This window comes from Equus asinus, chromosome 3 (assembly GCF_041296235.1).
Source record: "Equus asinus isolate D_3611 breed Donkey chromosome 3, EquAss-T2T_v2, whole genome shotgun sequence".
NCBI classification, from domain to species: domain Eukaryota; kingdom Metazoa; phylum Chordata; class Mammalia; order Perissodactyla; family Equidae; genus Equus; species Equus asinus.
The window spans coordinates 100,636,216-100,653,796 of record NC_091792.1 but is presented as its reverse complement, the minus strand read 5'-3'; the positions used below and the strand labels follow the sequence as shown (position 1 = coordinate 100,653,796).

The 17,581-nt window shown below is 39.3% G+C and overlaps 1 protein-coding gene across 6 annotated transcripts in view; it reads left to right on the top strand.

The window, feature by feature from the left end:
• Positions 1-298: 298 nt before the first annotated feature.
• MRPL1 (mitochondrial ribosomal protein L1) overlaps positions 299-17,581 on the top strand; it is a 63,183-nt gene continuing 45,900 nt past the window's right edge. Inside the window, exons 1-4 of one of the 6 annotated variants that reach the window (XM_070505578.1) lie at positions 299-433; positions 1,053-1,401; positions 6,243-6,354; positions 16,653-16,911. In XM_070505578.1, coding sequence (XP_070361679.1) covers positions 1,371-1,401; positions 6,243-6,354; positions 16,653-16,911 — 402 coding nt within the window. In that variant the 5' untranslated portion in view covers positions 299-433; positions 1,053-1,370. Of the gene's footprint in view, positions 434-655; positions 969-1,052; positions 1,747-6,242; positions 6,355-16,652; positions 16,912-17,581 lie in introns of those variants that run through there. The other 5 variants (XM_044766200.2, XR_011502171.1, XM_070505579.1 and 2 more) reach the window with 5 other exon arrangements.

The following is a 17,581-nucleotide window of genomic DNA, read 5'->3' as shown; positions in this document are numbered from 1 at the left end:
AATTAAGTCACTAATTCATGCATGCATCTATTCATTTATTCAACAAACAGGGCCTCCTACGTGCCAGGTATTGTAGTACGTGCCTAGGTTGCAAAAATGGATGACTTGATTTCCGCCCACAAACAGCTCAGATGGTGATGGTTGCACAACTCTGAATTTTATAAAAACCACTGAATTGTATAATTTAGATTGGTGAATTGTATGGTATGTGAATTACATCTCAATAAAGCTGCTTTAAAACAAACAAAAATAGGTATATGCCCTGGATACTGTACAAAACCAGGAAGCGCTGGTCAAAACTCAGCCTGGGAAGAAAGGAAGGAGGCTTCATCAGTGAGTAAAGCCTGAGCTGAAATCTTTAAAAAAAAAAGTTACCTAGGTGATGTGGTAGAAGATATTCCAAACAGAGGGGACAGAACGAACAGCCATGGAGGTGAGAAACCGTGTGTGTGTGTGTGTGTGTGTGTGTGTGTGTGTGTGTGTGTGTGTGTGTTTGGAGGAGGAGGGGATGTTGGCAAGGGGCTGAGGCTGGGGAGGTGGGCGGAGGCTAGAAGCGAGCTCCAGCGGTCACTGGAGGGTTTTATTTAAACTGGGAAGTGATACAATCCGTGATCAGATTTGTTTTAGATAAACCACACCCGACAGCTGTGACGTAATGGAAAGGATACTGATTCTTTTTTTTTTTCAGCCAGAATAACCTGTGCGTAGGTTTCAGATCTGCCATCTTAAAACTAGAAGTGTTATATAAATTTGTCAAGCATTATTCAGTTGATCTTAAGGGCACAGCTTGCCAGCAGGGGTGAAATGGAAAGCTGATTAACGCGAAGAGTAACTTAAAACCGCGCTGCTCCTGCGCTCAGTTAAAAGGGAAATGTTGTCGACGAGCGGGACCCCCACCTGGGGTGGCGGTGAAAGCCTGGCCAATTTTTTAAGTCTTTACAAGGCCCGAAATGTGGTGGTGGAAGCTGGTGAGATTCTTCAGATTTTCTGTTTTTCATGCTTTCCTGCTTACTCTCACAATCTACTAAAATGAGTTCTCTGTACACTTGCAGAATCAAAAAGAATAAAACAGAGCATCGCCTTCACAACCTATTTTTCCAGGAAGGGCACATGTCCCTGAAGCTGGTAAAACTGTAGTACCGGAACCACGAAACACAGGTTCCTAAGCAGCACGGAAGAACGATGGTAACACCGCCACGGGGCAGCCGCGTCGAGGGCCCTCCCCAGTCAGCATATTTTGGTTCCCGCCCCGCCCTCTTGCTCCTTCTAATCCCTTCCCCCTCCGCCAATTCCGGAAGGGAACCCTTTTAAAATCTGATCCAAGCTGGAGCGGAGGACCAATTTCGTGAACACAATCCGGAGTGGTCAACATGGCGGCGGCCGTTAGATGCCTCGGTAGAGGTAAAGCACGGGGTTTTCTGGGCTTGCGGGGAAAGTAGCTCCAGCGCGGAGTCTCTTGTTGCAACAGAGTGCAAGTCGTACCGGCCTAGGCACGGATCTGCGCTCGGGGCTCGAAAAACCTGCTTTTTTTGGGCTCTAGTTTCTCCAGAGGGTCATTACTACTTGAAAGAGACCTTATTACGGTTTTCACTTCTTTCTAGAGCCGTCCACCTACGGGTGAGGTGGGAATGGGAGAGGGGTGTACGTTGACATCTTTCCAGCACCCACAGGGACAGAGGCAAGGACACGATTCTGTCTTCGGTACTGGGGATGTGGGCTGCAGAGGAAAGGAGTTTGATACCTGAAGTGAGTTCTGGTTTGGAAAAGGTGTATATCTTAGTGGCTTACATTTATAAACTTTAATAGTTTACAAAATGCCTGTTGTTGCTTTCGGAGTACATCGTTGCAGGCGATTCCAATTCTTAAATTTCCAGACGTTGCCTAATTTACATCAACATTTATCATTTGGAGGCTAATTCTGTAGTACTACTTCGTAGCAGCTCTTTTCATCAGTTAATAAGGTCCAATTGTTGGCTTGGATGACAGCCCTTTTTTGGTACAAAGCTTTATTTTTGCTTTGTTTTGTGTTTTTGAAGCACAGTGATATGTATTGTTATTTAATCAAGATAGATCTTTAGGTGGAGGCAGCAGCCACCAGCATCTCCCTCATTTTGCAGAGGAAGAAAATGATCCTGTTAAGTATGTGGCCAAGTTCATATATAACTAGTAAGTGGCAGAGAAAGAACTGAAGCTTCACTCCTAAGCCAGTGATTTTTTTTTTTTTTTTCAAATGCTTCTCACAGGAAAGCTCAGTGTCAAGATCTGCATTCTCTATTTGGGATAGGTGTTGCTTAAAAGATGGGGGGGGAAGATCACGGCAGATCCCGCTAACTACTAAATGAGCAAATCAAAAAGTTATCCTTACTGAGAAGAGACTGATGGCATTATCTTTATGTATGATAGAAATAACATGTTAGACAAGAAACCAAAAAGAGAACCAAAGGTTATCTCTCTCTTCTTGCCACATTTTCTTCTCTCTCTTAATTTTCTTTTTATCTCATCTGTTACTTCTCACATTACTTTGTTGATTCCTTCTCCTCTCCCCAGTCACTTCCTTGAAACTCTCAGGAGCCGGAATTCCATCCTTCATCCTCTAAATTCTAAATTTTTGTATCTAAATTTACTCCTCTTGCTGGCTCTCAGATTTATATCTCCAGTCAGACTTTTCTCCTAAACTTTAAATCGGTGAGTTTTGTTTTTAGAAAGAAGTTCCTTTTTTTTTTTTTTAGGAAGATTGGCCCTGAGCCAACATCTGCTGCCAATCTTCCTCTCTTTTTTTTTTTCTTTTTCTCTCCAAAGCTCCCTGGTACATAGCTGTACATCCCAGCTGTAGATTCTTCCAGTCTCTCTATGTGGGATACCACCTTAGCATAGCTTGATGAGCGGTGCTGGGTCTGCACCCAGGATCTGAACCGGAGAACCCCGGGCCGCCCAAGCAGAGCGCGTCAACCCAACTACTCAGACATGGGGCCGGCCCCTCTCCTGAACTTTAGATTCTTAAACTCATCTGCCTTTTCTAGATCTCCACTTGTATATCTTATCAGCACCTAACTCTTGTCTAAATTGAACTTATTGTCATAGACCAAAGTCTTTCCCGTCTCATTTGGTGATAACTCTATCCTTTTAATTGTCCAGGCCAAAAATTCGGAATATTCTCAACTACTCCTCTTTTTCTCACACTTCACATTAAATAGTTGGCATATCCTGTTAGCTTTACCCTCAAAATAAATCTAGAATCTTGCTTCTTGTCATTACTCCGCTGCAACTACCTTCTAAGCTGCTACCATCCCTCACCTGGATTTCTCTACAGTCTGTTCTCAACAGGTAGTGAAATTGGACCTTTAAGAACTTAAGTCATGTTCCTACATTCACAACTCTGTAAAGCCTCCCCATTTTTCTAAAGCCAAAGTCCTTAGAAAGAACGGCCTATAGCTGTGCTGTCCATTTTGTTATCCACTATTGAGTACTTCAGATGTGGCTAATCTGCATTGAGTGTGTCAAATACACATTAGATTTTGATGACTTAGTACCTAAAAAATGTAAAATATCTCAGTATTTTTTTTTTTTTTTGAGGAAGGTTACCCCTGAGCTAACATCTGCTGCCAATCTCCTCTTTTCGCTGAGGAAGACTGGCCCTGAGGTAACATCCATGCCCATCTTCCTCTTCAGTATTTTGATGTTGATAACATGTTGAAATGATAATATTTGGAGGTATTAGCTGTAATAAAAATGTTAGTTTTTACTAATTTTCTTTTTTTTTTACCTTTTTTATTGTGGCTATTAGAAAATTTAAAATTACACATGTGGCTTACGTTATACTTCTACTGGACAGCATTGGCCTAGAGTCTTCCGCATCATGTGGTGCCTGCCTTCTCCCACCCCCATGCACCCAGCTTACCTCTTTGACTTCTCCAGCTACCCTCTCCTTCACTCACTGTGCTCTGGCCACACTGGCTTCCTTTTTCCTTAAACACACCAAGAACGTTTCTGCCTTGGGAAGACTTTTTTTCCCAAGTCGAGTGGACCTGGAACACTTTTTCTAGATATTTGCGTGATTAACTTTCTCATTTCTTTTAAGTCTTTGCTTAAATGTCACTTTTTTTAATGAGGCCTGCCTTCACCATCTTACTTAAGATTGCAGCCCACTTTCCCCTTGACTCTCAATCACTTTTATCCAGTGGGTGCCCCCACTACTACCATTTTATGTTTCTTAGTATTGTCTCCCCCCAACTAGGATGTAACCTCCATGGCAACAGGGCTTTTTGTCTGTTTTCTTCACTAAATACTTAAAGCAGTGCTAGCACATGTTTTGTTGGCATATTCATTGTCGAATAAATGTATGAATGACTGAATAAATGGACCTTCAACAAAATGCCACCCCTCTTACATGTGTTATAATGAATAATATTTAAAGTGATTTGAATCCAGTTTTTGCTCTCATTTGTTCATATTTCTTTGCTTCATTCAACAGATATTTATTGTGTCTTCATTTGCCAAATACTGTGCTACATGTTGGGGACAGAATGGTAAATAAGCTAGACACATGCCCTGCCTATGGTGCTTATCATCTCCTCAGGAGCAGACATTAAATGGATAATTATTTCTTTAATTACAATTGTCATATGTGCTGTGAGAGTATATGTGAGAGACCTAGTCTATTTTGAGTCTTCAGGGAAGACTTCTCTGAAGAAGTAGTTTATGTAGAGTCCTGAAAGATCATTGGATAATTATGAATTAGCTAGGAGAAGGGGGAGTGGAAAGGGGTAGGGAAGAATGTCACAGATGGAAGGAAGATTATATTTGAAAATCCAAAGGTGGTAAAAAACAGAGTGTGTTCAAGTAACTGAAAAGAGGCCAATGTATTTGCAGCATGGCAAGCATGAGAGTGGTATTAGATGAAACTCACTAGATAGGTTAGAAGTAAAGCATGGAGGACCTTGTTAAGAATTTGCTGTATTCAAAGAGCGAGGTGAAGACACCCAAACGTTTTAAGGATATGATAAGATTTTCATTTTTAAATCGTCCTTCTTACTAGTATGTGGAAAAGAAATGGAGAGGGCCAAAAGTAGAAGATAGAATAGTTTGGAGTATGTTGCAGTAATCAGTGTGGTAGATGATGATGGCCTGAACTATGGTGGTTATAGTGGGAAGGCAGACTAGATGCATAAGATCTAGGGAGAGTGAGGATTGTAGTTAGGTGAGAAGCCCTGGGGAACTCTAACCTTTTAGGATCAGGTATAAGCTAGCAAAGGAAATGAGTAATTTCCATCTCATTGTCAGGAAACCTGACATCGTTAGAAGCTTATTCATCTCTTTTGTTCATTTTTCAATTGGGTTGATCTTACATATTCTGGATATTAATCTGTTGTCCATTATATATGTTGCTATTATATTCTTTCAGTTTTTGGCTTGTCTTCACTTTCTATAAAGTATCTTTTGATAAATAGATGTTCTTAACACTAATGGAGTCACTTTTTGGTTAGTCCTTTTGGGTTTTGTTTGTGAAATTGTTCCCTCCTCAAAGATCATAAAGATACTTTCCTGTATTCTGAAAGACTCTAAATTTTGCCCTTCACATCTAAGTCCTTAGTCCATCTAGAGTTGATTTGTGTGTGTGTGTGTGTGTGTTTGTGGTGTGAGATAGGGGTCTAAATATACTCTTTTCCCTACGGATAATCACTTGTCTTAATACCACTTATTGAATTCTTTGCACAGTGATTTGCAGTAACATCTCTGTCATGTTTCAGATATCCCTATGTGTATGGGATGTTGCTGGACTGCTTATTGTTTTATTAGTCTGTCTTCCTATACTTGTCCCAATACCAAAATGTCTTAATTACTGCACCTTTATAACAAATCTTGATCTCTGGTAAGGCAATTCCCTCCACTTTATTCTTATTCTTCAGAAGTGCTTTGGGCAACTCTGTGAATGTCTTATCTATTAAAAAAAATGAAATTTAAATTATTTAAAAAGTTCAGGATACATATACATATTCCATAATAATAGAGCTAACATACTCTTTAGAGCCTCAACTAGATTAAGTTAAAAATAAAGACAAAATTGTTCAATTAGATGTATTTACTTGGATTGAGTTTCAAGAAATGCAGTTTTCATTATTATACTTTTTAAAGGCTAGTTAAAAATCACAAAACATTGAATATTTTTCCTTTGGGAAACACTGATTAAGGATATAAAAGTTATGAATGTAATGATTGATATTTTTTATGTTTTTTCTTTCTAGTCTTGATAGCTCATCAAAGGCATAGTCTTTCCAAGATGCCTTATCAGACACCTCTTTATCCTTGTTCTGCATATGTTCAGATACCCAATAGACATTTTGCTGCTGCTACAAAGTAAGTATATTTTTGGTTATTTCATTTGCTATCATTTAAAATTTTGATTAAAAAACATTGTGCTTGGTTCTATAAAGACATACAGAGACATATAGTTGTAAAAGTTTATCATCTCTGCTTCTTTGATCTTATAATCCTGAAGGAAAGACATTGACTTATTATAATAATACTTAACATTTATAACACCGACATTCAATAACTAAATCCTTTCAGGAACCTTATGTAGAAACTATTTTTATTATGCTCTTTTTTCGAGACAAAAAGCAAGGCACTGATAGGTTATGTAACTTGCCCCAAATCACAGAGCTAGTAAGTGTTGAAGCTAGGATTTTGTGACATAATAAGAAATATATTGGTCTCTGCCCCCAGTTCCTGACACAGAGCTCCTAAAACCTTTGTAATCTCCTGAGTGGTAATGAGGCTAGGAGCAGCTTTTGTTGTAATATTTGATCTCTCACCTAGTTCCTGATACAGAGCTCCTAAAACCCTTGTAATTTCCTGGGTAATAGCAGTGTCTTTTGTTGTAATGAGGCAACTCTTGGTGGGCTCCTGGATGGGAGCTGGTCACCAGAAAGACCAAGCCATGATCAGAAGCTTGGAACTCTTAGCCTCATTTCCCGTCCCCCAGGGAGGGGAGAGGAGCTAGAGATTGATTTCCTAATTGGTCATGCTCGGAGAGCTTCTGGATTTGTGAACACATCCACTTGTTGGAAGGGTGGCGCACCCAAACCCAGTGGGGACAGAAGCTCCTGTGGTCCAGATCCTTCTGGACCTCATTCTATATACCTTTTCATCTGAATCCTTTATCATATCCTTTATTATATAATAAGCCAGTAAATTTTAAGTGTTTCTCTGAGTTCTCTGTTCATGAAAATTGATTTTATTTACATCCAGCTCTTTGCTAGATGGGACCTTTTTGTTGTTGTTGTTGAGGAAGATTAGCTCTGAGCTAACATCTGCTGCCAATCCTCCTCTTTTTGCTGAGGAAGACCGGCCCTGAGCTAACATCAATAACCATCTTCCTCTACTTTATGGGATGACTGCCACAGCATGGCTTGCCAAGTGGTGCCATGTCCACACCCGGGATCCGAACCGGCAAACCCCAGGCGGCCGAAGTGGAACTTGAGGACTTAACCGCTGTGCCACCGGGCCAGCCCCTCTCTCAGTTTTCTGAACCATTCTAGCAAAATTATGGAGCCTGAGGAGGGGATCCTGGGACCCCTTGATTTATAACCTATTGGCCAGAAGTACCCAGAGGCACGGACTTACAATTGGCATCTGAAGTTGCGGCAGTCTTGTGGGAACAGGCCCTTAACTTGTGGGATCTGATGCTAAATTCAGTTAGATAGTGTCAGAATTATACTGAATTGTAAGATACCCAGATACTGTCAGATAATTGGTCGATGTAGGGAAAAAACCCACGTTTAGTGTCAGAATTTTGAGTAGAGGAAAATAGTTTCCTGTTTAACTGTATACCGTGTTCTGCATCTTGCTTGCTTGCTTTTAACCTAACAGTATATCTTGGAAATTGTTTCAGATAGAGCTGTCTAGTCTTTTTTTTTTTGATGAGATATAGTTGATATATAACATTATATTGGTTTCAGGTGTACAGCATAATGATTCAATATTTGAATATGTTGGGAAGTGCTCACCACAACGAGTCTAGTTAATATCCATCACCATACAGTTACAATTTTTTTTTCTTGTTATAAGAACTGTTAAGATTTATTATCTTAGCAACCTGCAAATATACAGTACATAGCAACTGTGGTCACCATGCTATGTGTTACATCCCCATCCTCATGACTTATTTATTTTATACTGCAAGTTTGTACCTTTTGACCAGCTTCACTCATTTCGCCCACCCCTTACTCCTGCCTCTGGCAACCGTCAGTCTGTTCCCTGCACCTGTGAGTTCAGTTTTCTTTTTTTTCAGATTCCATGTATAAGAGATCATATGGTATTTGTCTTTGTCTGACTTAGTTCACTTATCATAATGCCCTCAAGGTCCATCCGTGTTTCACAAATGGCAATATTTTATTCTTTTTTATGGCTGAATAATACTCCATTGTGTATATATGCCACATCTTCCTTATCCATTCATCCGTTGATGAACACTTAGGTTGCTTCCATGTCTTGGCTATTGTAAATAATGCTACAATAAACATGGGTATAATATTTCATTGTGTGAATATACCATAATTTATTTAACCATTCCCCATTGATACATATTTATCTTTCCAATCTTTTGCTATTACAAATGATCCTGTAGTGAATAATCATATACATAGATCTTGTCAAATATTATGAATTTATTTGTAATGTGAACTCAGAGAAATAGAATTGTTGAGTCAAAAGATGTGTGCACTTATAATTTTGATAGGTGATACCAAATTGCCTTCATAGAGATCTTGCCAATTTCTGTCCTTACAGCAAGTATTATAATGTCTATTTTCCCATATACCGCATAGTCAAAATTTTTGAACTTTGCCAGTTTGATAGGGCATAAGTTGTATCATCATGGTTTTAATTTATATTTCATTTACTATTATTATTGAGGTTGTATATCTTTTCACATGTTTAAGAGCCATTTATATTTTATTTACTGTGAATTTTCTATTCATATCCTGTTCCCCTTTTTTTGTTGTTGATTAGTAGGAACTCTTTGTATATTATAATTTAGCACATAGCTGCACTGTAACTTTAATATGTCTTAACTGTTATGGTAGAGGAATGACCAAGTGCTATGGGATCAGAGATGACAGGTCAGTTAATTCTACCTGGAGGAGAGTATGGCAAGAAGTATTTGATCTGGGTCCCAAAAGGTAGATAAAATTTGGCAGGGGAATTGGGAGAAAGGCATTTAAGTGGTACACAGGCATGAAAGTGAATGATAGAGAAGTAGTACTGTCTCATATAGCTTGAAGATAGGATGAAGAAGGAGGTGGCAGAAATGTAACAAGAAAGGAGGCTTTCTTTGCATGTGACTAGTACCTGGATTCTTTTTTGTTGTTGAGAAGTTGGAGGAGTATTGGTTGTACCAGTTTACATCCCCACCCAGCAGTGAGTGAGAGTGCCTACATTGCTTACAACTCTGGATATCATCGATCTTTATTTAAGTTACTTCATCGTATTTCTAATGTATATATTTTGCCCATTTTCTATTGGACTGTTTGTCTTTTTCTTTCTGCTTTGTGCTTTAGAGATATTGTTTTGATAATATTTTATCTTTAAATGTTGTTTTCTTTTATCCTATAGAAATTTTTCATTTTATGTCATCTCTATGTTCTATTCCAGTACAACTTTAAAAGCAATTTTCTCTCACCTAAAGAGGATAGCGTAAGGGTCCAGCCCAGTAGTGTAGCAGTTAAGTTTGCGTGCTCCGCTTCGGCAGCCTTGGGTTTGCCAGTTCGGATCCTGGGCACAGACCTACACACCACTCATCAAATCATGCTGTGGCAGGCATCCCACATATAAAGTAGGGAAAGATGGGCACGGATGTTAGCTCAGAGCCACTCTTCCTCAGCAAAAAGAGAAGGATTGTTAGCTCAGAACTAATCTTCCTCAAAAAAAAAAGCATAGCATAAGAATTATATATACTTTTAAAAAACTATGAAAAATTATTAGCAGATGGTTTTTTTCATGTCTGACAATGAGAGTTATTCAATAGCTTGATGAGAATCGTAGTATGCATAATTTTAGTTGTGGTTTTAATTTTTTAATGTACTCACTTTGTTGCTGTTGTTAGTGCTGTCAGTTAGATTCCGACTCCTAGTGACCACTATACAGCAGAGCAGAACCCTGCCTGGTCTTTTTATGCCATCCTCTCACCTTCCAGCACTCTATCAGACAATGCTCCACTCCTATTGGTTTTCATGGCTGATTTTTTCAGAAGTGGGTGGTCAGATCCTTCTGGTATGTCTTAGATTGGAAGCTCTGCTGAAACCTGTCCACCATGTGTGACCCTGCTGTTATTTGAAATACTGGTGGCATAGCTTTCAGCATTACAGCAACATGCAGCCACCACAGCGTGACAACTGACAGATGGGTGGAGTGCTTCCCTGACCAGGTGGTGGTGAGAGCAGTGACTCTTAACCACTAGACCACCAGGGCTGGCTATACTGACTTTGTAATATACTAAAAAATAGTTTTTTCATGGCCGATTTTTTTTTTGTCAGGATCTGAGACATGATAGAGGGCCTTGTGCTTGCTTCTTTCTTATTTTGAATCTCCTTAGTCCTCCATGTATGTCCATATTCCCATGGTTTGCCAATGACAGATCCTGATAAAAAAGGCCACTCGGTCATCTCTGACTCTGGTTCTGTTTCTCTCTTGACAGTAGGTTCTTTTTCTTGCTGCTTCTCTGTCTCAAAATTTTTTATTGATTGCTGGACATCTTGTGTAAATCAGTTGAGACTGAAGTGCATAGCACTTGTGCTGGAAATGCTCATGCCTCTTCTTTTGTCACAGTCTTGAGACAATCCAGTCAGAAGTTGAGCTAGGTTTTGGTTTTGTTGTTTCTATGGTTACCACCTGCTTCAAATTTCTGTACTGTTACCTTGTGCTTAGGGTGGGGGCTGTGTTGCTGAAATGTTTTTCTCAGTGTTGCTGTTCCATGCTCAGTTTTCTGCCTCGCCCAGGCAGCTGCAGCTCCCAAGGGTGGGGGTGGGAGTGTCTCTCTGGTAAACCTCCCCTAGTAGAAGACTGCTGTCACTTGTTAGGTTGGTGATGGGTGCAGGAGGGATTCTCTGTTTGCCAAATCCAGCCTTTGTCTTAAGTAGATCCAGCTGGACCTTGGGGACAGGCTTTTCTCAGTATTTTTGTCCCTTCTCCCCTTGGTATGTATCTATTGCTGGTTTTTTCCAGGAGTGTCCGGGCCCTTCCCCAGTTTTATTGGTAAAGGATGCTGTGCTCAGAACTGGTTCCTGCCCTTCCCACAAGTGTAGCAGGTCTAGTGGTTTTTTCCTTCTTTCTTTTCCCTACACACAGTGGGTATTTACCTGTGCTCTAGAGGATTTCAGGGTTACATGCCTTTCTGGCAGCAGTGGCTACTCTCCTCCATGCCTGCACCCTCGAGGGAGGCCTTCTGGGCTCCTGGCCTGCTCCAGTCTTTCCTGGGAGCATCTGGTGGAGGTCTGTGGAAAGGGCCTACAAATTGAGTGTGGACTCCCCCTGTGTCTGGATCTCCCAGGGGGTTATACTATCACGCTAGCCCTAACATTTTTGTTTTTAATTTTTATTTTAATTTTTGTTTTTAATTTTTATTTATTTTTTTGAGGAAGATTAGCCCTGAGCTAACTACTGCCAATCCTCCTCTTTTTGCTGAGGAAGACTGGCCCTGAGCTAACATCCGTGCTCATCTTCCTCTACTTTATATGTGGGACGCCTACCACAGCATGGCATGCGAAGCGGTGCCATGTCTACACCCAGGATCCAAACTGGCGAACCCCGGGCAGTGGAACTGGAACGTGTGCACTTAATGGCTGCACCACTGGGCCGGCCCTCTAGCCCTAAAATTTTAGCTGATTTTTTTCCTTATCTGCTTGCCTTCCTCTCATATTCTGCTGCAAGTGAGACCATCCTGGCGCTGTGCATGTGGAGTGGGGGTGGGGAGTATGGACTGACTCTCCTTGAATTTCAGACTGCTTAGTCGCCTGGAGATTTCAGCTCTATGATGCTTCAAGAAAACTTTTTCTATCCTACTCTTTCTCATTGCTAACGCTCTTTCTAGCTTTTATTTCTTTATTTTCATTTATTTCTATTATTGTTGACTGGATTTTATTCTATCAGCTTTTACATTGTAAGCGTAAGCAGAGCTTCTGCATTTAGTTTAATGAATAAACCAGCATCAGAGATGTTAGTGAATTTATTTATGTGATTACTCTGAGAAATAAGAATTCCAGATATTTGCATTTCCTTAATGGTTACATGCCCTAGGCATTTTCTCTTTAGTTCTGTTTAGTTCAGTTTAGTTTGATAGTACCCCACGTTGTGTCGGGTCTCCCCGCCCCCTGAGGCCCTAATTCCTCCTTGTAAAGCGTTCGCCAGCCTTAAAAGGACTAGGATCTCCGGGGTCACAGATCTTCAGAGGTCTTCAAGTGAACTTTATTATAGCACTGATTTTTTTCTTACCTTGTTTTATTTGGGTACGACCCAAATGGAATTATTTTTCCTTTCATGCTTCTGGAGTTAGGAGACAGATGAGGCAGGGAGAAAGTTATTACCTGAGTACAGTCCCTTATTACTCATTTAATCTGTGTGGTTTAGTTACCCAGGTAACTGCAGTTAAATTCAATTCAGACTGCCAGATGTTTCTCCTTCACCTTCCCAAAAACCTTTCCAGTATGATTTATTTTATTTCCTGAGAATCATAGTATTTGAGCTCTCCTGATAGGGCCTTCCATAATTGCATGAACAGCAGAGTTCTTCTGGATGTGATTCCTCTGAGTAAAGATAGACATTTTTTGGAGGGTCATGGAAAACAGTCAGTGGATCTATAAAATTAATTATTATTGACTGATTTTGTTGAATTGCGTTTTTTTTTATTTTTGAAGAAAATGTTTTCATTGGAGTCCTATTTGATCTGGGTTATAATGATTTTATACCTTTTTTTTTTTTTTTTTTACTAAAACAGTGTTCCATCTTTAACTTAAAAGTATTTTCACTGAATCACCTCAAATATTTTGTGAAACAAATTCCAAAGAATAAATAAGTAAATTGCTGTATACCCAACTCAGTCTCTTTATTGGGTTTTGCAAATATTTATTAATTTAAAAATCATATTTCAGCCCCTGGGAGTTTCATATTAATTGCAAATTAAGTGGGCAGATTCAGCCATGATTAAAAATTTAGTGGAGAAATCAGCATTTATGTAAAGTAAATCTGTAGGTTCCAGCTAGGACACTTATTCATTTTGTTTCTTTTAGGTAGAGAATTATGACTAAAACAGGCTCTCCAGGCTCCTTCCTCTATTGGCCTCACTGCTCTTTTATTAAATATAAAATAAAAATGTGACTGCTCCAGTTTGGAACATTTTAGGATTTTGTGGAGTTCTTCCAAGGTAGCTATTGAGGCGCGTTGCATCCATCCACTTGGGCACCTGCTTGGACTTGCTGTCGTCAGTCCAGAAGGACACCTGTGTCCCATTAAAAATGAGCCTTGTCATTATCTGCTGTTCTGTTGAATTGCTCGTTAGGTGGGAGGATACTGTTATTAGTTGTGGTAATAAGAATTCATTGAGTGCTAAAAGTGAGAATAGAATTATGCATTGGATTGGTTTTTGAGGTTCTTTTTTCAAAAATTGTTTTACTGTCATTCATTTCTTTCACATGAATTTTATAAGACCCCATAGTAGTTTTCTATGGCTGCCATAACAAATTACCGCAAACTTTGTGGCTTAAAACAACACAAACTTCTTATCTTGTAGTTCGGAAGTTTGACACGGATCTCACTGGGCCAACGTCAAGGTGTCAGCAGGGCTTTGTTCCTTTCTAGAGGCTCCGGGCGAGAGTCTGTTTCCTTGCCGTGCCCAGCTTCGAGAGGCCACCCATATTCCTTGGCTCGTATTTCCCTCTTCCTCCATCTTCAAAGCCAGGAACAGCAGATTGAATCTCTTTCATGCTCAGATTTCTCCTGTCTCTTCCCATCTCTCTCAGATGCAGGTGGGAAAAGGGAAAGTTTCTCTGCTTTTGGGGGCTCATGTGATTAGATTGGGCTCACTTGCATAATCCAGCCTGATCTCTGCATCTCGAGGTCTTTAACCTTAAATATATCTGCAAAGTCCTTTTTGCCATGTAGATATGGACATCTTTGGGAAGCCATTATTCTGGCTACCACAGAACCTAAATATCTTTCTAGAATATTATTTCACGAATTTAAAACTTTTATATTTAAAAGATTATAGGTGTGATTTGAATTAATGCTGAAAAAATATATCATATCACCTCTAATTCTGTCTTCTCAGCTTCAAACTCTTACCTGCAATTACCTGTTGATTGTGTTTTCTTATTTTGTAATCACCTTGTTGACTTCTGCTATGTAACAAACTGCTCCACTATTATTTATCATTGCTCACACGTCTCTGGGTCAGCTGATCTAAGCTAGTTTTGGATGGGTGTCTCTGATGACCTTGGCTGGGCTCCAGTCTGCAGGTGGCTGAGAATTGTCTAATCTAGCCCGGGGCTCTGGAGGCAGCTCTGTTTCACATCCTCCCACCTTTGGGCTAGCCCAGGCATGTTTTTATGAAAATGGCAGAAATACAAACATACAAGTGGAAACATTAAGCCTCTTAAGGCCTAAGCTTTTAGTTACTTTTGCTTTATTCTGTTGGCCGGACTAGCCACATGGCCAAATCAAGGTACTAGGAAATATACTCCATTCTTTTAAGTGAGAGGAACTGCAAAGTCACTTAGCAAAGGGACTCTAATTGAGAGAGGCGTTAAAGAATTGGGGCAAATTGATGCAACTAACCCCACACTCAAACTCTATTCTCCCCAAACTGAACTCACCTCTGTGACTGTCTCCCTCCCAAGAAACCTGTTTTGCTTGCTTGCTTTCTGTTTTTCGTTAATGATACTCTCTCTGTTTAGTCACCCAAGCCAGAAATTTAAGAACTATTCTAGAGTCTTCTCTTTTCCTTTTCCCTATCTTCAGTATTTACCTTGTAAATACCTTTCTAATCTCTCATCTTCTCCAGCCTATTCCCTTCACTGCTCTGGTTCAGGCTGTCATATCTCCTTGATAAGGAAGGGAGGGAATAGTCTCTTAATCATCTCCAATCCAGCTTCCTTCAAATCCATCCCTTATTTTGCAGCCTGAATACTCTACCTGAAATGCAGACGCCACTCTCATTCACAGGCTTCTCACTGCCTCTAGAGGAGGTCCTCCGTCATCCCTAATCTCCCGTCATCCCTAATCTCATTCATCATCTGCTCTTTCCGCCTTTTGCTTTACCTTTAGTTCAGGAGTCAGCAAAATATGGCTAGTGGGGTAAAAAATTTGGTCTGCCATCAATTTTTGTAGGGATCATGAGCTAAGAATGGTTTTTACATTATTAAATGCTTAGGGAAAAAAGGAAAATGAGCAGTATTTTGTGACACATGAAAATTAGAAAATTTAAACCAGTCTTCATGAATAAAGTTTTGTTGGAACACAGCTACACTCATTCGTTTTTGTATTGTCTATGACTGTTTTTACATTACAATGGTGGAATTGAGTCGTTGAGACAAGAGCCCATAAAATATTTGCTGTCTGGTCCCTTATAGAAAAAGTTTGCCAACCCCTGCTCTAGTCAGTTAGAATTTAGAAAAGCTCCCCTTGTGTACAACTCTATTTCATGCCTCAGTACTTTCATTGTGTTGTTTCTTTGCCTGGCTAACTATTTTTTTAAATAATAGCTTTATTGAAATATAATTTATATACTATACAATTCACCCATTTAAAATGTACATTTCAGTGGTTTTTAGTATATTCACAGAGGTGTGCAGCCATCACCACATCAGTTTTAGAACATTTTCATTATCTTCCCCCAAAACCCCATGCCAATTAGCAGTCACTCCCCATTTTCCTAAACCCCTCCCCCAGCCCTAGATAACCATTAAATCTACTTTCAGTCTCTATAGATTTGCCTATTCTTGGTATTTTATATAAATGGAACCATACAATATGTAGTCTTTTGTGACTGCCTTCTTTCACTTAGCGTAATGTTTTTAAGTTCATACATATTGTAACATGTGTCAGTACTTCATTCGTTTTCATTGCTGATTAATATCCCATTATATGGATACACCACATTTTATGTATCCGTCAGTTGATGGACATCTGGGTTGTTTTGACTTTTTGGCTACTGTGAGTAAAGCTGCTATGAACGTTTGTGTACAACTTGTTGTGTGGTTGTATGTTTTCATTTCTCTTGGTTATATACCTGGGCTAATTCTTCTGCATCCTACAAGAATTAACTTTGGGGTCATCTCTTCCAGAACTCTTCCCTAGCCTCCTAGGCTGGGTTAAATATCTTTTCCCTACAGCTTGACTAACACTCTCATAGTACTTACCACATTATATTGAAATTATCTGTTTACATGTCTGTCTCTTCTGCTCTAAGTTTCTGGAGAGTAGCATCAGTGCCTTACCCAACTTTGTATCAACTGCAAAAAGTACAAAAACTGTGTAATCTATGTTTTGAATTAAAATAAACTGTGTTTTTGTTATTTTTTCCATCTTCTGTACATTGGCTTTTTTTTTTAAGTCTCTTGGAATACATATTGACATAACTGATCTTGAATTTATCTTTTTTTCAGGCCTGCAAAGAAAACAAAAAAAGGTGCCAAACAAAAAACATTGGAAGAGAAAAAAGATGAGATAGAAAAAATAAAGTCATACCCCTTTATGGAAGGCGAACCTGAGGATGATGTCTACTTAAAACACTTATATCCAAGGCAGATATATGATGTGGAAAAAGCTATTCACTTACTTAAGAAATTTCAAATTCTGGACTTTACTAATCCAAAGCAAGGTGTTTATCTTGATTTGACATTGGATATGGCACTGGGGAAGAAGGTATGTAGACTCAATTAAAATAAATTTATTTGCAAACAGTAGCTATATGAATTTCTATTCCTTAATTTTTAAAATTCTTGTCTCCTATAATAATTTTTAGAAAATTTTATGCTCTTTCTGTACTTTAGAATGAAAAATATTTTTGTTTGTTTTTTAATTTTCCAAATATATAATGTTTGTTGACATAAAGTGACCAGCAACCTTTCTATAGATAAGAAGGGAAAGGTGAGTTTTACTTGAGCCAGGATCACTTGAGTGAGGATTATAACCTGGGAAGGCAGTTTCCACAAAGGAAGAAAGCATTCTGGGCAAGTATGGCTTTCAGTACAGTCTTATATCTTTTTAGAGCAGAGAATGTGCAGTAAACACAGGATACATATTCATCAAAGTTTCAAAGAGGGATTCAGTTGCAAATTGACAGGTCAACATGACCCTGATGTCCAGAAAGGGACAAATACAAGCCTTACCCATAGAGTGTTACTGATACTGGCATAGGAGGCGGAGTATGCATTCTTATCTTAAGAGAGTGCTTTTTTTTCTTTTTTTAGCTGAGGAAGATTAGCCCTGAGCTAACATCTATTGTCCATCTTCCTCTTTTTTTTTTTTTTTTTAAATATGTGGGTTGCAGCCACAGCATTTCTAATGATGATGAGTGGTATAAGTCTGCACT